Here is a 21,197-nt window from a genome sequence, read left to right on the forward strand (position 1 = left end):
GACATTGTAGTAGCATCGATTCTTCCAATTCATGAGTTATAGGTAGGATAGCTGTTACAGGTAGGATTGCTTCCTTGATTTCTATTTCAGATAATTTAATCTTAGCATAGAGATATGCTACTTATCTTTGTAGTCGATTTTATTTCCTGAAACTTCACTGAACTTATTTATTAGTGCTCATACTTTTTTGGTGGAATTTTTTGGGGTTTTCTATACATAACATCATGCCACTTGCAAAGGGTGACAATCTGGCCTCCTCTTTTCTAATTCAGATGCCCTTTATTCTTTCTGTGGCGTAATTGTTCTGCCAGGACTTTCCAGAACTGTGTTAATATTAATAAAAGGGGCATTCCTATCCACATCTGATGACCTAGCTGTCAGCTTACGGTAAATGACTCTCACAGGGTGTTCCTTCTACTCAGTTCCGCCCATTGCCATCATGAGGGATGCTGAATTTCATCGTGCGCCTCTTCTGCCCTGCTGAGAAGATCCCATGATTCTCGTCCTTCCTTCTCCTGATAATGCGCCTGTCCCATTGTTGATGAGCAGATGTCGAGCCTTCCTTGCCTCTCCGGGATGGATCCCACAATGATCTTGCTGAGTGATCTTAATGAAGTGCTGTCGGCTTTGATTCAAGGGTATCTGGTTGAGGGTTTTGGCGTCTGAGCCTCCCGTGATACAGGCAGCAACATTACCAGCCATTGGGGGCAGCCCTGGAGGGGCCTCCCAGTCACCCCACGGCCTCCACAGAGACTCCGTCCTGCTGCCAGCCACTCACTATTAGGATGGACAGACGCTCTGTTCTCTTGGTGCATGGCTTCCTTCACTGCCCTTGCTGCCCGTAGCGGGAGAGCCTTATCGTCACTGCAGGGTGTCTTCCAATGTACAGACACAGCACAGTCAGCTCTGCCGTGGCGAGCATCTGAGCCACATGCAGCTCGGCACTGGATAAGGCTTCTCTGGACAGGTGTGTGTTCTTCTTGGAGAGAAGTACCCATCGTTCTTGGGTGTGGTCCTGGGAGACGGGTGGTGGTTTTCCACGGAAGTTGAAGCCTTTTTATTAAAGCAGCCCCTTGACCGTGTCATCTCCCCTGTCGGCATGCAGAGGGTTGACCTAGGATAAACTGAGAACTCGACGTGGACTTGAGGTGCATGGTGGATGTGTCCACCTTATCTCCTGCCCCATCTCTGTTCTCCTCTCTGGCTGCAGCTTCCAAGGTTCTGACCCCAGCACGCCAATCAGGGTGTGGAGAGGAAAGGCGAGAGGAGTTCTTGCTCCTGTGTGCTGTCACCACTGCCTGGACCCGCACCCTCCGCCCACCTTTCCTGCATTTAGACCTCTGCCAGCAGGGCCCCCTCAGTGACTCCGATTCCCGCGTGGCCCCTCGGCCTGTGCGCCACCTGCCTTGAAGGGTCAGCTGAGGTAGAAGTGCGCGTCTGTTGTCCGGCGTTTCTTGTTCATTTCACCGTGGCCATTGACGGGCCTGGATGTGTCTCCCAGGAGCTCCAAACTTCAGTGCCCACATTCTGCTACTGGACCATCCCTGGACAGATGCTTCTGCCACACTGTCCTCCACCTAGGGAGAACGGACATTTTCTTATGGGCACCTCACTGAAGAGTAACTCCTTCCTTAATGGTGACTTAAGTATAGGAGCAGATTTAGTATTTTAGACTTAACATGTTTTCGACTAAGTAGGAAACTCTCATCCTGTCTAACCCACTTAACATCCGCGTTACTCCATCTGTTTGCATCGTCTCTGCATTGTTCCAATGACGGTCGATCAATATTGGTGGCAATCAAAATGTTAAGGTCTGATTTATTGTCACTTTAGAGCTCATCTGGTTGATTCAGGACAGACGGCGTGAGTGAGACATCCAACGCGATGACAACTGAGTTTCACCGTCTGCACCAGCCCGTGTGGGGGGTGGTTCATGTGTATCACTCCTCTGACTCTTCAGGAGAGAATCTTCTGGAGAGGTGTGTTATAACCCCCTTTACAGAACAGGGACGTGGAGACTCCCTATCCATCTTGCACGACTTCAGGGCTGCACAGCTGGGACTGGAACCCACGTGTGGCGGATTGCAGAGCCCAGGAGACTTGGCTGTACATCTTGCCATCTCTTGCCTCTGCCATCTGGGATTTCTTAGCACAGCAGGGGCTCAGCCATCCCATTGGCTGTCCGTTCAGCTCAGGGTCTAACCATCAGTTGATAGCACTCAATATGGCAGTTGCTAGGCCTTTGCCTGAAGTAAAGCCTGAGGAATTCAGCGTCCACTGGACTCTCCGTCCCAATTGCTCCCAGTAAATTCAAACATAGTCGACCACTTTTGCAGGTCCCTGTGCATATCAGTATGATAAGGTCCTATTTATCTGTAGCTATGGATAGGAAAAATTAGTAGCAGAGTGGGAACAGAACTGAGGACCAGTTGTGGGCTTTGAGCTAAACACTTCATGCAGTCCCTCATTCAACCATCCCCGTCCCTTCCAGTAGTACAACGCAGAGCTGAGGTTCCAGCCAGGAACCCACCAGATTACCCTAGGATCACAGAGCCCCTAGAAGAGACTCAGCAGAGCCACGTGGAGCACGTGAAACCCAGGGTTTCTCACATGTATCAAGATGACAGACTTTGGGGACCATTTTATGTTACATTAATGTTACATATTAGCTACATTGTTGCTGCCTTGCGGATCACCATGGACCTAGCATCTTGAAATAGCCTCGTGCCCTGGCGCGTGGAGGCTGGTCGTTGCTTGAGTGACCTCTGCCTGGAGCCCCTCTGGGCTGCAGTGCAGGTGCACCTGGCTGTGGTCTTGTCACACGCCCAGAGGGGACATATTCACTCCCAGGTCCCTCAGTGGCTGTTGGATTCCCTCTCCTAAGACCCTGGGACTGACTTCCTGTTGTCTGGCTGGTGGCTGGCCAGGGGCCACTCAGGGCTCCTATAGTGCCCACAGCGGAGCGTCCGTGGGGGCCTGCTGGCACCAGCTGTGGCTGCAGAGGCACCGTGTGGTCCTGGATGGCGGCACAGCAGCCTCGTCCCGTGGCACGTCTGACTGTGAGGGTTCCCCCCACACCATCACTGGGTTCTGGTAGCTGGAAGCAAGTCGCAGTCCTGCTGTCCCTTGAAAAGAAGGGTCACCCAGGGCCTGGACGTGGGGCCACCTTGGCACCTGCCTGGTCGCCCTTCCTCCCAGAAATGCCCATCCACCACCAGAGCAGATCTCACGGGGTCGGATCCCTCCAGAGTGACACGTCTTCTCGGCCTGTGGCAGTGGAGCCGTGTCCCTGGTCTTCAGAGTCCCCCGGGACAGGCCTCTGCTCTCTCCAGACACCTGCTACGTTCTGCTTCAACCCAGGCCTTTCCTCCCTGTATCTCCGCTCTCTGGAGCCAGACCCTTCATCCACGGCTTCCACCTCTGTGTTTTACGATATGGACGTCCCCCTGTGCCCCTGTGGCACGGTCGTGCCTGACTGCAATCAATTAACTCACGGTGGTGGATTGATTAGGTTGAGAGACTCTTGACTCTTCGTACACAGCGGAGCCTCTGAGGTTGGGGACAGTGGCCCAGTCACTCCCGAGGGTAAAGCCTCTGCAATCCTTTCTGTCTGTCCTTCCTCTCACGGACAGGAAACGGCTCCTCCAGCTCCCGCCGTCCAGCCTGTGTTTCACAAGTGCTGAACAGGAAGGGGCGGGAGCTGTGTCAGGACTTAGGTGGCCTGGGCAGGTCTGTGTCTTGCCTGCTGAGAAGAACTGAGTCGGTGTTCACCCAGGGCTGCCAGGGTCCCAGGAGACCCTCTCTGAGTGCCTGGGAGAGGCTACTGTCCCATATGGAGGGAGAGCAATCGACTTCAGCTGAACCAGGAAGCACAGCACTCGGGACTGCCCTTCACCCTCCAGCTTCAGGCACAGCGACATCCAGCAGCACGGGCCGTAGGTCCCTCCATTCACAGGCATGCTGTTGGTTTCCCACCGTGGCATTACGATGGGGGCCAGCTCCAGACACAGATCCCCTCATCGGTGACGCCGAGAATCGTCTTTCACCAAGAACAGACCTGCAGGTGGATCTCACCACGGATCACTAGGGTCAGACGCTAGACCTCGTAACTACCTCGTGGACTAGAGAAGGTGTGATGGACCTGGCCCAACCACGAGGTCACTGAAGATGGAGCATTGGGCATGGCCTGTCCACGTGGTCACCGAAGGGCCGACTCTTGGAAACAGGCTTCAGATGGGTACCTCTCCAACTTCATGAGCTGGAAAGGAGATGAGAGGCGACCGACTCCCCGAAGACAGCAGAACCAGCCCCGGGACGAGTGGACCATGGGCAGGGTGGGCAGACACACACGGTCCACGGGACGCAGAGGACGGGGACGTCTGTGAGTGCTGACGGCACGGAGGACACACCTTGAAAGCCTTCTCACCACCTTCCCGGGGGCACACTTGCCCCCCACGCCCCGCCAGCCTGCTTCACAGTGGCTGCCCCATGTGCGTGGGGTTCCCAGAAGGCAGAGCGTCTCCCGTCATTCCCATGGGCCCTCCACCCCGCGGTGCCCCCCGCCCGGCGCTCACGAGCTCCTGCGGACGTGCCTGTTTCCCCGACCCGCTCAGGGAGCGTCCCGTGTGGGAAGCTCACCTTAAGCACAGATGGTCCCGGGCCAGGAAGCATCTGCGTGGTGGCTGGACTGGGAGCATTCCGGTGGCCTTAGACTTCAGATCACACCCATGCCGCCAGGAGGAATGCGCCTTGTTCATCATCTTGACAAACAGTCTCCTTCATTGCCTCCGGACGCTGCGTGCCTGCCGCTCGGCAGAGTCAAATACTATTAAATCGTCATCACTGTCAAAAAGAGCAGTAATAAGTTCTCTACCTGAGCCACAGCTAATGACTTCCGTACCGTGTGACACAAATCAGGGTTTCTGTTTGCCTTCTCCCTCCTAAATGTGTGCCTCCTGAATTCTCTGGCTACGGGTGTGAAGCACAATCTCACCCTATACATAAATATAGACTTTTATTATCGCCTCTCAGCCAGGCCGATAAAATACGGAGATGGCGGGGCCAGGCCCTTGGCTTGGGCGCAGCGTGCGTGCGGAGGCAGCCGCCCAGCTGACCATCTCGTGGAGAGCATCCTGAGAGGCGAGGACTTGAGACTGTTTCACAGGGTGTGACCCCTGGACACGGCTCACCGGGTCCTCGTTTTAGCTTAACTATGGGAGAAGCTGTAGAAGCTGCCTTCAGGGCATCAGGCACCCTTCCCCCTCATCACCATAAAAAATGACGATAGAGGGGTCCACCCGTATGTTACTGCAGGAAGCACCCCACGTCTCCCTGGCTTACCACCGAGCTTTCGTCCGTGGTCTGTGGTCGTGTGACATGCGCCTTGCAGTCACACAGGGAGGCTGTCGGTTTAGGGTTCTCCGGGGCAAGAACTTCTGCTGCTGCTGCCATCCAAAGCAGAGATGGGGTCACTGTCGCCGGCAGGAGAAATCTGGCTCACCACCAGGTTCCCAGGTTCCAAAAGCTAAGAGTGGCCTTTACTCTCTTGAGACCCTGGAGGAACTCTGAGGGGGGACTGCTTAGGACCCGGCAAAGTCACCTGAAATTCTAGTTGCGTTTTCCACCCATGACACTCTACGGCCACACAGCCCCGCCCACGGGCTGACGCGTTGTTCTCATGGCCCAGTTTGGCCGTCACCCTGACCAGAGCCCCACAGACCTGAAAAAGATTTGAAGCTGGACCTTTATAGAAAAGGCTCACTGACCTCGGGTGGAAAGTACCGCTGGCCGCCACAGCAGCAGGAAAAGACCCCCAGAGGTGTCACCCGGGCAACTGGATCACAGCACAGCGGTGACACGTCAATTCCATTAGCACCCAGTGGACCAGCCATGGATCCGTGGTGCCCCTCCCACCTGAGCTAGAAGCCCCAGTAGACCTGGACAGGGAGGGGCGTCCAGGGGCCTGGGAGGCCCACACCCCTAACAGTCAGGGCAGCCACGGTACCGGCAGCCGGCGTCTACACACACGTCCTTCCGCCGTCCCCTCACTAGGCCTCACGAGGGTTGTCTACCATCACAGATGAGGGGACCAAGAGGAGAAGGTGAAAATGCTTCTCTAGAGACCAACAGCCCACAGAGGGAGGAGACAGCATTGACCCCTGGTCAGCTGGCTCCCAGGTCCGCCTCAAACACTGTGCTCTTAGCTCCTACCCCACACAGACCTGGTGAGCCTGAAGAGCCCGGCCAGGGACCCCCACTTCCTCACCAACCCTCGGAGGCAGACTTTGGTGGACATGAGCGAAACACTAGTCTCAGCGCAGATATGGCAGCTCTGTGCACTTGCAGGTGGCCAGCAAGTCGCCCAAGGACGGGAGTCACGCCAGTGCTGGGTTTGCGTGTAGTTTTCTCACGGATGCCCCAGGAAGGCCTTGTGGTCAGGGCCAGTTTGTGGCCGGCCGGAGGCCCCACAGATGGGCATCCCGCTGACCTGAGCAGGCTCCCGGGGAGCAGCCGCACCTTGCAGCCCCCTGTCCCCAGTCCCCAGAGATGTGGTCTTCATCTCATCTTTGCAAGGTGCGGCTCTGGAGTGTGGTTCCCCGGCATGATTTTCATTTAGGTGGAGGAAAAAATGTCACCAAGTGGCATGGTTCCCAGGTGACGGACTCAGAGACGTTGTGTCGTCTTCACGTTGCTGGCTGGACTCGTTCATAAGGGAGTTTGTGCACAATCACAGTGGCCCTCTGACCTCCTCTGACGGACACCATGGAGAGTAGGAGAACCTCTCGTAAAGATGATTTTCTAAAGTTTGTAATTATCGTTGAGCTTCCTTCTTGGCAAGCATCTGTGCTTGGGTGCCGCTCAGTCGGGCCAGGAGGAGGCACAGAGCAAAACTAAGGGAAGGGTTGAATACAGCAAGGGGACCGTCCACGCAGTGACAGCAGGGTCCCAGAGCTGAGTGTGCCCGTGACCTGCCTCTCAGGATGCTGTCCTTCCACCCGACACTCACATCGGATGCCCCTTCTCCACTGGAGTCTTTGAAATTGGCTTCATCTTCATGATACTCACGAGCATGGCGGCCCTCAGCGGCGGCACACCTGCGGCACACCTGCGGCGCTCCGTGTGGTGGTCCTGCTGTCCACCCACACCCTCCAGTGCTCACGGCACCTCTTGCACTTAGGCACTTTACGTACGAGGAGCAGGGCTTTGAGGTCCCAGCTCGCCCCGAGTCACACGGCTAATAGCCCAGGCGATGCTGATTATTTGAAATATGATTTCAATATTAATGGATTCAACCTCTCCTGTCACTGCTTCTCGTAAGTGTGAGAAAATTAACATAGCCAGAAGAGCTGTGCATGCAAAGTAGGGCTGCCTGTCTCCTTTGTAGAGTGTGTTTCCATGCCGTCCCCAGCCTGGTGGAAGGCTGGTGGTGAACAAGGACAGCCTGGTCCGCTGTGGGGAGCTGGACCGAGGGCCTTGATTTTGCTGGGGTGCAGGATCCCAGGGAGATTGGGGCTGAGCACATGGTGCCCCCGAGGGCAGTGGTGGACGTGGCTGCTTTTCTGAGCCTGAGCTCATTTTGCCGTGTCCAAGACGCCGCAGTAGAATGTGACGCATTTATTTAGAACATGGCCCACAGGAGCAGGGCTCGGGCATGGTCAGTCAGTTTCCTGGGACTCGCATGGACATTGGGGCAAATGCTCCGTGGAGGCGGAAGCTCCCCTCCAGTTGTTTCAGCGGCCGCCCAGCCTCTGGACGGCTCCCTCCTCGACAGCCAGGTGTTTCTAAGATTGCTTTAATTTTCAGTGACTTAAAGGCCAGAACGGATCAGACAAGTATATTTTGGAGCAAAGACCAGACGGACGGGCGGCTGGGGTGCATTCACAGCCTGGTTTCAGCAGGCCTTGTCAGGCAGACCTGCAGAGTGCACAGAGGCCCTGCATGGCCACCGCATCACCAGGGTCCCATCCCTGGTGCTCTAGGCCTCGCTGGAGAGGTGAACGGCTCTGTGGGGTTGAAGAGCGATGAAGGAACTGGATGCTCTTCTTGTGAGCCTACTGGGCATCCTCAGGTCCCATTCCCTTCCACGTGGTACAGCAGGTACTGAAGATCATTCCCGCAGCAGTGTCACCAAATCCCATGAACAAACCCGTTTCGTTCTTTAAAAACTTATGGAGCCATCCGGAGGGTGAGAGCTGAGCCGACGTGGCATTGACTTAGTTAGCACCTTGGTGTCGGGGATTTGGGGATTCGGAGGTCTGGGCGCGGTCCCCCAGCCCCTGGCCTGGGATGAGAGTAGGCCTACAGGTGTGGGGAATGGTGTGTGTTGGTGAGGAGGGAACGCGGGCGTGGTCTCCCAACCGTAGCTCGGATCTAGTCAGAGGTGACCCCAGGGGCGTTGGTAACTGAGCGGTTTCCAGCGTGTCCTCTGGGCCCAGCGTTAGTAGGATCGCGGTGCGTGGACTGACTTAACTCGCATACCCAGAGCATTCAGAATGACTCTGCGAAGGCGAGGCCATCGTCCACGTCCCGCAGATGAGAAACCTGAAGTGCGGGATTAAGAGGTAACACGGGCCCCTCACTGGGGTCCTGGCCCAGCTCTGGAACCTGTGCTCTTGGCCAGTGGTCTCCTCCTCCGACATGGCCGTCCAGGGGTTGAGTTCCCCGTTCCCGTGGGTGCTGCCTCCTGCACACCTGGAGCCTGGGGAGAGGGTGGGCGTGTGTTTAATCCTGAGCGTGAACACATCAAGCAGCCATTCTGCCCTCCTCCTCCAGAGCTCGCTTAGAGGTCCATTAGTGTCTCTCTTGTCAGTCATTCACTAGGAACGTCCTTCCAGGCCACTGGGTCAACGGAGCGCCCTTCATACGGTCCTAACCGTGCATTTCTGGCGCCCGCCACGGTGGGTTCCAAGAGAGCTATTTTTATGGACTCCATCAACAAGTCCTGCAAAACAGAGCCTCCAAAAACCTGCGCTTTCTCCTCACGAGTTCAGCCTGTAAGGAAAGGGGCCGTTTGCCGCAAATGGAAATGCAGGGACGGGAACAGACAGTCTTGACGCTCCTTGATCCATGTTTTATTCATTCCTTCCAGAAGCGCCTGTCACTGTACACAGTGTCCTTGACTCGCCTACTAATGAGGACCCGAGTTCCCCTAGACTTGTCTTGATTGCTGTTCCTCTTCTAAGTCATTTCACTTAGGATGCAACGCTTCCTTTTGTGCATTCCTACCAGCCCTAAGCAAGGTTCCAAGTTGGTTTCTCCAAGTGTATGGGAAGGTCACTTGGCACAAGCCACAAGGATCCTTAGAGTCCGTCCTGGAAAAGGACCACATGAGGGATGTGCAGTGAAAGTCCCCCCAACAGGGTTGGTGCCTGCGCTTCTGTCTTCCTTCTCTGTCTCTCCTCCACACTCCATCCCTTCCTCCTCCCCGGATTCTCTCTGTCTCATCCCGTCACGCAGCACAGGCCTCGGCACCTGTGTTAGGCCAGGCCTCAGGGGGAGCCGAACGGAGGACGTGGTCCCTGCCTTCTTCATGGAGCAGCCGGACAACCCGGAGGACAGGAGAAGAGCCAGCAATCCCAGCTAGGGGTCATGCTGCAAGGGAGAAGTCAGGCTCCCTAAGAGAACCGGAGTCGGGGTTGAAAGATACCCTTCAAGGAAGAAGCTGGTCCAGCAAGCGCGTGTGGACCAGACCAGTGCTGGGGGCAGGCTGGCGGAACCGAGAGCCCGCTCCCCTGGTCCTCGGGGCACATCCGAATCGTGCAGGATGCACGTCCTCATGGGAGAACTGTGAGGACTGGGGTCCTACCACAGGGAGGAGACCCCCGTAGGAGAGGCGAAGGAGGCGCACGGCCCTCTCACCACTCGCGCTGACAGAGCCCCCTCCACACAGCCACTTCTGTCCCCTCCATCTCCTCCTTCTCCAGGAAACCCGCGGTTGGGACCATTTCTAATTGTTGGCTGTGCCTGGTCTGGGACAGGAACCCATCAGCACCAAGGAGGACTGAAGGCAGACTTCCTGCAGAGGAAGAGGAGCAGACACTAGTGACTTCCCACGGGGCCCGTTCTCAACAACAGTTGACCCAGTTTGCAGCCCAGAAGGGTCCCGTTGGTGGGTGTTTCTGCTGTTCCTCCTCGTCTGGGGCAGACTCTGCCTGTGCACCAGCCTTCAGCTTTGTCCACCCACCTGCAGTGCCCTCGGGACTCACCTTCCCTGCCTCGGCTCCCCTGGGCAGGGCCGGACAGTGAGGTGTGAGCCGGGAAAGCGGGACCATCACCGGGAGCTACGGTGGGTGCTTCTCCCACTCGAGAGAGTCGCTGCTGTGGGGCAGTCTTGGAATGCGGCCCCACCCTTTGGGAATTGTGTCCGCAGAGCTCTCACAGGCTGGAAGAAGACAGTAGGGGAACTGGTCCATGTAGGGGACGGTGGTGAGACACCAGGTGGCCCTGGAGACTGCAGGGCGTGTTCTATGGGAAGGAGGAAGGGGCGCATTACGGAGCTGGGTTTCCCATCGGAGGCTGACTTCTCACCCGTACTTGACCCTCTCGTCTGGGTGGCACGGACAGAGTTCAGGCCGAGTGCTTTTGCACCCATCCCCTGGCACTGGTTGATAGGTCACCTCCCCTGTCTTCTTTGCTGGATGTACGTACGGGTGCTGGGCGGGATCCAGAAGAGGGCATTTTCCCAGATAATCCATAAGCAAAAACACGAAGCTCCATTTCCCGAGCGCTTAAATGACTCTACTTGGAGCTGCCGTGGATCACCTTGAAATCATTCCAACCTGGAAGGAGATGGCATTCAGAAACGGATTGGCACTGGCACTGAGGAGAAGTCCAAAAGGCATTTACATGACAAATATTATTGTTGTGATTTTGAAACAACCTTGGCATTTAGGTCTGAAGGTTCAGTTGACTGGGTAAGCCTTGAAATGCAGATAAAAGATTAAAAGGGACAGGTTCTGGTTTCCGGAAAGACAGGCAATCCTCACTTCTCCCCGGTATTGGGGCGGGTCTGGGAGCATTTCCGTTCCCAGCCCCTTGTCTGGTGGCTGGGGACACTGGCTGAAGTCTGACAGTCACATCTGTGGCGTTGAGGGATTCTTTCTCTGTGGTGGTAATAGAAACTCGGAATCTTATTCCCGTAGAATCTGATCTACTTCTCACTGAGTCTTGTGTGGGCCAAAGTGAATATGGACTCCTGATAGAAATTTTTTTTAAAAAGCCACCAAGAAATGTTTGGGGACTGCATTTCACAAGCTTGTTTTACTCTTCTCCACCCAAAACACCCTCCCTTCTGTGTTACGCTCCTATCGTTGGATGATACGAAAACCCGTGGCAGGTTTCCTATTAATTTTTCATTCTGCCCAATGGGCCGTCCACCGTCCATCACACCCCTGTCACTTACCGTGAGCTTTCGGGAGGCCGTAATCAGGTAAGTACAGTGGTTCTCACTTCCCCTATCAGAGGAGTGCCTTGAAGAGGGGATCACTACGCCGAATGTTGAAACTAAAGTGACCAGAGGAGCGGCCTCCTTCCTGCAGCGACGGCAGCCCGCAGCCCAGAACCTGAGAGCCAGGCTGGAGAGCCAGTGAGCTTCCCACCGTCAAGGTCTCAGACGCTCCCCGCGTCCCCTCAAGACAAGTGGCCATGGCCGGTGGATCGAAAGACCCGATGGCTCCAGTCGCTGGCAGCTGGTCACTGGGAGAAGCAAACCCTTTATGAGAAGTGGGCAGGAGGGGCCGACCAGCACTCCTAAATGGAGCACCTGGGTCCCCCGAGACCAGCCCAGACTCGGACTCCATGTTCCCAGGCAGCGGGTGTAACTGAAGCCACAGTCCGACTTGCAGAGCCCACAGGAGTCTGCTACTCAGCTGAAGCCACGGTCCGACTTACAGAGGCCACAGGAGCCTGCTACTCAGCTGAAGCCACAGTCCGACTTGCAGAGGCCACAGGAGCCTGCTACTCAGCTGAAGCCACAGTCCGACTTACGGAGCCCACAGGAGCCTGCTCCTCAGCACAGCGTCCCCCAGCTTGTGTGCCACTGCACCATCCCTGAGCCCCAGGAAGGGGAGGCTGGGTCTTGGGCTGGATGCACAGGCTCCACTCGTGGATTGCAGTCATTGAGTCCCCTGCCCTCTTTGGAGAAATGGCGGCCTATTTGCCAGGATGGTGTAAGGGAAGACTGTCCATGGGTCGGGGGCCCTGTGGGTGCTTCCTACATCCAAAAGTCACTCTCCATCTCAGTAGCCCTTCTGAGAAACGGAGTGCTCCAACCCTCACTGGGCTCTCGTGAGCACAGAGGAAGTGGAAGGGTAGGGTGCGCCTTCTGTGGTGTAGGCCAGGGGCACATGTGAATGGGTCTTGAATGCCGTCATCGTCACCCTTGGTGCATGGCTGTGTCATGGCCCTCAGTCTGCACCTTGGTAGAAAGCGTGGACAGCGTCTCTAGCTTCACGAGGTCTGGAAGATCAAGGGAATGTGGGTGAGCAGGTCTCCTAAGCCTGGTGACATCTATGCAAGACATAAAATGACCGTAACCCCGTCCTTGGGGACTTTGCATTCCAGTGGGGGCCACAGGTACGTCACATACTGTACTTCAAAGCCACAGGTGCTCTGGAAGGGGCGGGGGAGGGGACGGAGGTCACGCGTGGCAGCAGTGACTTACTTTAAGCAGAGCCATCGAGTGAGCCTCTGACAAAGCCTGTGCAAAGACGAGGACACAGAGTGAGCCAGAGATCTGCCAGGGTGCTGCCCCAGGGACCGGGCCTGGTGCATCATGAAGGCCAGCAAGGTGGCCAGGTCCCCGGGGGGGGGGGACAGGAAAGCAGTAGCACTAGGGCCAGGCCCAGGGGGACGAGGGGCAGGGGGACACCAGGTTGGCTGACCATGCCAAGCAGCAGTCAGACCCCCCGGAAGGGCTCCGTCCACCAGCAATGGCTGCTCTGGCAAGACGCAGAGCCCTGAGCTGTGGATTCGGAGACTGGAGTCACAGTGTGTGGCTCTGGGCAGGTCCTCCTACTTCTCATGACAGCAGGGCCATGCCCTGGGAGTTGCTGGGTCGTTTGTAACTAACGCAGACAAAGGGCCAGGTGCACTGTGCAGCACCAGGGAGCACTTCATCCCCGCTGGACGGGGCATCCACGGAGTTGCTCCGGCGGCTCGTCCTCAGCAGCGCTATGAGGGACCAGCGGGGCTCCAGGGACCATCGGGTTATCCACAGGATGTATCTCCAGGTGGCCACCCAGGTGAGGGAGTGGCTGTGGGCCTGTGACTGCTCACTTGAGTGTGAGTCAAATAAGACACAAGAGACATCCTGGGGTGGTCACCTGCCTGCTGCTGCCTTCAGCCACGAATGGGCTGTGGTCTTGTACTAGCCGAGCGGTGGCTTTAGGATCAGTGGCACTTCGTGGCCTGGAGGTAGCTCTGGACGGGACAGTGAGTAGCGTGGCCGTGACGTCTGGGTTGGGTGTAGTCTGTGGCCGGCCTCGTTGCCTTCGCCCCACGCCCGTGCTGTCCTGGGGAAGGGAGGCACTGCCCGTGGTCCAGGTCCAGGCCTTCTTCCCTCCTGCTCAGCATCTCTCAACGGCCACCGTATCTTCCCGTCGGCCACCTGGCTCTTCTCCAGGCCTCCTGCACACGGCCTTGGGAGGTGGCCCTGGGAGTAGGAGACCCGGGAAACCTGGGCCACGCCTGGGCTCCAGTTAGCTGTCGGGCCTGAACGCCACCCCCCTGCAGCAGATGCAGCTCCCGAAGCTGCTGGTGCCAGCGTCGTCACAGGACACGGCTGGAGCCTGATGTAGGGCCTCAGGACTCTCTTCACAGATTTCTGAAAAGGCTAAAACCTCTAAAATGGGAAGTGACTTAGTACCTAGGACACCAGCACCTGGCCAGGCCCTTTCAATCCCCCGACTCCTGGGCCAGCAGAGGGTCTGCGTCCCGCCTGTCTGCAGAGCCGCTGCTGGCCTCCTGTGTTAACTCAGTGGATCCTCCTGTTCCTTCACTCATCCCACCAGAGCCACGGAGCTCCTGCCCCAGCTGGGCTGTCCACAGCCCTGTGCAGAGGTGGCCACTGTCTGGCCAGGCTGGCAGGCCGGCTGGGCGCCCTGACCCCGAGCCCGCAGAGGCTAGCCTCTGGACTCCCTGTGCCCTCGGTGCCCACGCCCACAGCCCTGTGCTGCAGGCTTTATTGTCATACAGACGAGGACAAGCAGGAGACGCTGAATCACAGACCCAAGCATGTCTGAAAGCTGCATCTTCCCTCCATGGCCGGGGGTGGGCAGGGGGCTAGTACTCCCAAAGCCAGAGACCGCACGGTCTGCCCGCTAGGCTGGAGTTTCCATGTGGACACAACTGATATTCACTTTATTGTGGGGACTGTCCTGGGCACTGTGCCCTCTGCTCTTCACCTGCGTAGGCAGCCGCACCCCACCCATGAAGACCATCCGAACAGTTCCCCAGGGTGACGGGGGACACGTGGAGAAGCACCGGCTGCAGCATGAGCTCTGCAGGGCAGGAGGGGGCTGTGTCCTAGTCTTCTCCACCCTCCTCCCCTTCCTAAGTGTGCATGTGCACACGTCCCTATGAATGTAGATTGTGCACACGTCCGTATGAATGCATACTGTGCACATGTCCCTATGAATGCAGACTGTGCACACGTGCCTATGAATGCAGATTGTGCACACGTCACTATGAATGTGGATTGTGCACATGTCCCTATGAATGCAGATTGTGCACACGTCCCTGTGAATGCGGATTGTGTACATGTCCCTCATGGTCATTTGTATGTAGTGGTTATTTAACAAATTGTTGCTGAGCGTCGGCCAACTGGATCCCAAATGCTTAGAGTCCTAAGGGTCATGAACTCACGCTGTCAAAGGAAAACCATGCTGAATACAGGACTCAATGTGCGAGGGCAGACTCCTGGTCTCTGGTCACCTGGTAACTCCTGAGATCTGGCTTAGCTGATCTCCTGCAGGTCACAAAGACCAGCCTGGGTGCCCTCCACTGAGGCCCAGTGGCATGGTCAGGACCTGGCAGAGGGCCACGTGCAGGTGGCCTGTGCTGGACGAGGGTGGCCTGGCAGGGCTGTGGGAGTTGCGGGAAGTCGTGGCCTGGGGCCGCGTGCTGGAGGCCCCGTAAGGCACATTCCCGCTTCTCCCGCTTGCCTCCCTCCAGGCCAGGGTGGGGTCTGGGTTTGGAAAGGGACTCCTGGCCAGAGGCTGCTGTCAGTCCCTTGAGAGTGGGCAGGTCGCAGGAGGGAGCTGATTCTGGGCCGTTCCCAGTGCTGGATCTCTGAAGTGACAGTGGCTTGTCACTCGCGGGAGCCCAGAGAATCCTAGATGCAAAGACAGCCCAGGCCCAAGCTCCCCAAATGAACCGCGCTCAGGTCGGGCAGCTCCACGGGGTGTTAGCGGCCGCCCAGCACACGCCCCCCGGGACTGCGGCTCCTCCAGGGCTGTTCACTGCACCCCTCCCCTGTCCCTGCTGCCACCCAAGCCACCGCCTGCTCTAACCAGTGCCCCTTCCTCTCTCGCCAGAAGGAGGGACCTGCGAAGTGATCGCCGCGCACAGGTGCTGCAACAAGAACCGCATCGAGGAGCGATCGCAGACCGTCAAGTGCTCCTGCCTGCCCGGGAAGGTGGCGGGGACCACGAGGAACAGGCCCTCCTGCGTGGACGGTGAGTCCTTGGCTTGCGCTCTCCCTGGGCGTCCCTCCCGGGGACACAGTGGATGTCCTGGTTGAACCTAGTGTGGGTCAGGATGATGAGTCCAGGGGCTGAGGGCCAGAGTGTTGTCCTGATGCGGCCCTCAGGGGGACTTCCAGTCTCCTGCCAGGTCCCAACGTTGTCCCCACCAATGCTCAAGCTACACTTGGGTTGGCTCCGCGACGCTGTTGGGAGGGGACCTCCCGGGGGTGACTGAGCCGCGGAGCCTTCACCCCCAGGAGTACAGGTGGTCATAAGAGGGCGACCCCCGCCCCTGGTGCCCTCCTGTCCTGTCTCCACCACGTGAGGAAGCTGCGAGAAGGGCCTCTGCAGCTGCTGATGGCCGGTCTTGGACTTCCCAGTCCAGAACTGTGAGCCAGTACATTTCTGCTCATTATAAATTACCAGCCTCAGGTACTCTGTCATAGCCGCACGAAAATGAACTATATGGCTTTGGAGTTTTCAAGTATCTCTATTTTGGCTTTTTTTAAAGGAAGAACTAAAGGAATGTTTGGGGGGGTTCTGAAATTTGAGGGTCGGGCTCGTTGGGGAAGTAACTTTAGATTGGGGCTGCATAGAATGACCATGTGGTAGCAGGTCAGACAGCAGGCCTTGCGTTCTTTCACGTGCGTTTAATGAGCAGGTGAGCTGCTTGGGGTACTTCCACACAGAGTTCCCGGAGTGCTCAGTGCATATCTAGCTCCCTGATAAACACTTCCCCTACGCTATGTTCTGTCATTTAATCCCCCCAGAATCCTACAAAGCAGGGTATTAGTCATCAGTCTGTGTAACACACTTCCCAAATCTAGCGGCTTCAACCAGCAAACACAATCCCCGCGATTCGGCAGATGAAGAGCCACTTCTCTGGGAGGTTCTGGCTGGGGTCCGCCGTGTGGTTGCTGCCCAGATCCAAGGGTTGGGCTGGTGCTGAGGGGTGTTAGGAAGGCTTCCGACACGGCCACTGGCACGGGGCCTTCCCACGGGAAGTCCTTACAACGCAGCGGCTCGTCCCCTGGCAGCGAGGACCAGCACAGCAGCACAGAAGCTCAGCGTCCCTCCGCAGCCTCACAGGCACCTCCTCTTCCTTTCCGCACCTCCTCTGGCTGTGCCGGTCAGCCCTGTTCCGTGTGGGCACGGGCTGCCAGGGCCTGGGGACAGCGGGCAGGATCACTGGGTCACCTTGGAGGCTGGCTGCGGTGGGGAGATACACCTTCCCTCCGGTTTTGAGCGTACAGAACTGAGTCTGGCAGGGTTCAACCGCGTGCCACTGGCCTCTGGCTGGTCATAGCTCGCCTGACTCGAGCCCAGTTTAAGGGACTCTAGTTTCAGCCTTGACCACCACCTTAAGGCAACTGAATGTGCTGCAGTGGACCAGGGAGCCCGTGGCTCGAGGGAACCCCAGGTCTCTCTCCATCGTTACCGAGCATGACTCAGAGGAGGGTCGGGACGCAGAGGAGCCCCGTGCACGGGCCACGGAGCAGGACTTAGAACCTGCATCTCTTGGCCCAGGACCCATCCTCCTTGCTCGTCGGAGGTGGGGAGGGCCACCTGTTGATTGGCAGGCGTTACACACCCTCATGGTGAATCAGGAGAGGGTCGGACACAGATGCACACTGAAGCCGGGCCACGTGGTGCACGTAGGAAGGGGACAGAGGAACCCCGGGAACCAGTCAGGGAAATCCCCCAGACTTCACGGCACCGTGCGTCGGCAGGCAGCTGCCCTTGCTTTGCTCTGGGATGTGCTAGTGTGACCGGCTTGCCTCGTTCTTGGCGTGCCCGGATTCCCTCCCAGGATCTGTGTTTCTGCCGTCTTTAGAAGTAGAGGAAGGACCCGGCTTCCATTTCCCTGGAACCCCTCGCATCTTGCTCCAGGGCCCAAGTACCTGTGACTTGGTTCCTGGGTCACAGAGGCATTTTCTGAGAAGACAGAATACCATGGGCCAACGTGGTCAGGGTGTCCTCCTGGCCCAGTCCACCACGGCCAGAAGGGTAAGCTCCAGTGGCAGACGCAGCTGCCCATTCTGACCGCGGACCGTCGAGCCCTTTCCAAAAGGACACGGCAAGCCAGGTTTGGGAATGAGCCGTGATCCGTGCCTCTCCGTGGGGACGGTTCTCCCAGGAGTCCTCTGGAGACCCCTGGAGACATTTGGGGTCTAGACATTTGCCAACTCGGGGCAGAGCTGATAGTGTTAGTGGGTAGAGGCCAGCAATGCTCCCGAGTGTCCTACAGTGCAGGACATCCCTCCCACACCTCCACAGAGCTGCCCGGCCACTGTCCGTGGTGCTGAGGTGGAGAGGCATGTGCTGTGACTCGGAGCTCCTGCCACGTGGCACCCTGAGGCCTGCCAAGGCAGGAGGGCGACGGTGCCACCGTCCTGCAGGAGGAGCCTCTTGGCCCTGGAAGCCAGCGAGCACCACAGAGCAACCCTGGTTCCCCGAGTCCCTTGCCCAGGGAAGCTCTGGGGCTGTGAGCCGAGAGCCTCCACTGGCCTCCAGTTCTTTTCTATCTCTAATGATCTAGAAGCGGAGCTGCCTTCAGGTTTTGGACGCCGGGCACAGGGAGCAGTGCATTGGCCGTGCTCAGAGGGGGAAACGGCTTCGGCCCTATGTGTCTGTGAGCAGTGGAGCCAAAGAGCAGGGAGACTTTATTCTCAGAGCAGGTTTATTTGACTTTTGGAACTCTACACCCATTAGTGGGTGGGTTCGAGCCAGAGGACCGTAGTCTCCATCTTCCAGGCAAAATGAAGAGCTCTCTTAGTCTCCGGCTAGCCGTTTACAGCGTCCACTCCCCAAAGGCCCTGAGTCGGCTGGCACGAGGAGCGAGTCTGCCCTGCGCCGTGTGCCGCTTCTCTGTGGCCTGGATCTCTACGTGCAAAATGAGTACAAAGTGTGAGTTCATAGTTCCAGTGCAGTTGAAATCACGGGCTGAGGATCCAGCTTGGCGTGAGTGGGATCTCAGAGGTGCCTGTCCCCCGCAGGCTGACCTTAGACAGGCACAGGTGCTTTCTGAGCTCAGGGTCATCCTCTGCAGAAGGGAGTGAGAGTCATTGTGCTTCACGAGGCTGTGGTGAGGGATGGAAAGTCACCTGCACCGTGTGCCTTGAACAAGCCCTGGCTCCCTCCAGGGCTCACTGAGGGGCTGTGTCCATGTCTTACCTACTAACAAGCGGGACCATTATGGGGAGTTGGAAAACCGCAGACACACACCCACATGTTAAAATCGCCCCGCCCCTGCCCGGAGATCAGCACTGCTCCGTAAGGTGGGTGTGAGTGTGCCCTTCTACTCTGTGCCCGCCCTCAAGGGCACCCTCACGCTGACCTAAAATGCCGCAGTGCCGTTCACCGATGGCTGGAGTCGCCTGACGCACAGTCCACGTTCCCCAACTTCATGCGCGTTCTCCAGACAACTGTTGTGAGCAGCCACCCAGGATTCACAGTGGTGAATCCACCACAAGGTACTGAACTTCCCCCTCTCCTGGACACCCAGTGTGACTCCCGTCTCAGCTCCCTCTGGGACAGCAGCGGCATGCTGCACACGTCCAGCCCTCTGTCCTCAACCTTCCCCTTTGTGCATTCCCAGCGGTCAGTCTCCTGGTGACCGCTGTCGGCCTCCCTCTAAAATCACAGGCCAGTTGCCCTCGATGGCAGTTCCAAAGACAGAGGAACAGCGGTGACTCTTAAAGGTCTTAATGTACTGGTTGCTTCAAGATCCAGTCTCTGAGATGAGATTTTACTTAAGACGGGACAGAAATGCTGGGACACAGTTTCAGCAATGGAGTCACAAGGATAACGTCTGTTTGGAGAAATGTCCACTCGGCGGCCTCTGTTTATAAGGTGGTATTCTGTTACCTGACAACTGACAACCCCCAAGCACACACTCACCGAGTTAAATGATGCGATGGTCACCGATAGAGGCTCATGAAAGCATGATGTCTGCGTCGCACACCCAGCGCTCTTCTGAAGAAACGTGCTGTTGACCTCTGATGATGACTTAATCATTCTGCAGCCCGGGCAGGGTTGGCACCCTCGTCAGTATTGTTGGTGGAAACCAACTAAAGACATAGTACGTGGCTTTTCGGTTACCACCAGCTTGATTCTCAGATCTAAAAGTTCAAGTCAAAGGTTCATGAACAAGAGCATGTGAGTTCAATACACATCTATTTATTTAAGGGAAAAGTTTCCCAAGCCAATTATACATAATGGAAGTTAAGTTTATAAGGGGCTTGGGAAGTTACGCACCATGGTTTTTAATTGGGTTATAATGCCATAAAGGAGTGTCCGTCTCGGTGTTTAAAACAGCAGTGGAGTGTGATCAATGCCAATCGTGATGACATGACCACACACGATGGCGAGCTCTTTCTCTGGGCTCGCCCTGTGCCGCTCTTGCAGGTGCATTAATTCTAACTTAGAGTAATTACATCAATTGCACTTACATGAATTCTGCTTGATTCCAACTACAGCCCTGTGAGGAGCGTCCTCCTGTCGTTTCCACGTTGTTCCTCGGGAACCGAGGCCCCGGGAGACTGGGCGGCTGGCCTGAGTCCATGTGCTGCCCAGGAGGCCTGGGAGGTCAGCCTCCTGTGCAATCCAGGGCTCCACGCAGAGCTGCGAGATAGCCGGGCCACAGAGACAGGCCAGCCACAGGGGCACTTAGAGAATTCCCAAGGTGACACCTACCTCTGTCCTTCTGTCATGTCCCTCTACCTAATCTAAGGTAGCGCTGTTCTTCCCTAGTGACCCCCGCCTTATTGTGAATTAGCATCCACACATTAGAAGAAGCGTTCAGCCTTTGGTTTTGTGGGAATGGCTTATTCCTCTTGGCTCTATCCATTTACTGGCAAATGCCATCATTTCACTCTTCTTTAAAGCTGAGTAATATTCCGCTGAGTATGTATACCACATTTTCTTTATCCATTCGTCTACTGAGGGACACCTAGGTTGGTTCCACAGTCTAGCTACTGTGAATTGAGCTGAGATAAACATTGAGGTGGCTGCATGACTACAGCATGCCGATTTTAACTTTTTGAAGTTTTTTTATTATGAAATTGCAAAACCAGATTCCTTCCAAAAGTTTTCTGGAGATTCATCCAGGAGCTCAACTGATGGCCCCTCTGCCCAGGGCTGAGGGCTGTCCCTGAGCCCGAGAGGCCCATGATCCTGGTGGTAATGAGATTCGTAATCTCTGCCATGCTCAGCCCCGTTGGAAATCCTTCCAGAGCACACAGCTGGCAAAGGTTCAGTCCTTGTTCAACTTCACAGACACCCAACAGCTCAGTGGGTGGAGGAAACCCTGTTTGTCCCGGGGTTTGTCACCGGCTGCCACACAGCATGAAGCCCCACTGTGAAGAGTGGCTGCAGTGGGTCAGAGACCCCGACCACGTGTGTCAGAGACCACCACGGCAGGCGTGTCTCTGGTTGGAAGGAGCTCCCTAGACAGAAGGCCGGGCTCGGGGCTTTGTCAGCAAGGGGACCCGTTGTTAGAAAGGCTCTTCTGCG

General features: G+C 56.7%; 1 protein-coding gene across 4 annotated transcripts in view; it reads left to right on the top strand.

Annotated features, from left to right (window-relative positions):
* The window catches only part of Tafa1 (TAFA chemokine like family member 1), a 358,217-nt gene that overhangs the window by 269,899 nt on the left and 67,121 nt on the right, over window positions 1-21,197 (top strand). For 2 of the 4 annotated variants that reach the window (XM_040289682.2, XM_078033632.1), the window contains exon 3: window positions 15,537-15,674. In XM_040289682.2, the coding sequence (XP_040145616.1) occupies window positions 15,537-15,674 (138 nt within the window). Of the gene's footprint in view, window positions 1-15,533; window positions 15,675-21,197 lie in introns of all 4 variants that reach the window. The other 2 variants (XM_040289672.2, XM_005333868.4) reach the window with 1 other exon arrangement.

Source organism: Ictidomys tridecemlineatus, chromosome 16 (assembly GCF_052094955.1).
Source record: "Ictidomys tridecemlineatus isolate mIctTri1 chromosome 16, mIctTri1.hap1, whole genome shotgun sequence".
In the NCBI taxonomy this organism is placed as follows: domain Eukaryota; kingdom Metazoa; phylum Chordata; class Mammalia; order Rodentia; family Sciuridae; genus Ictidomys; species Ictidomys tridecemlineatus.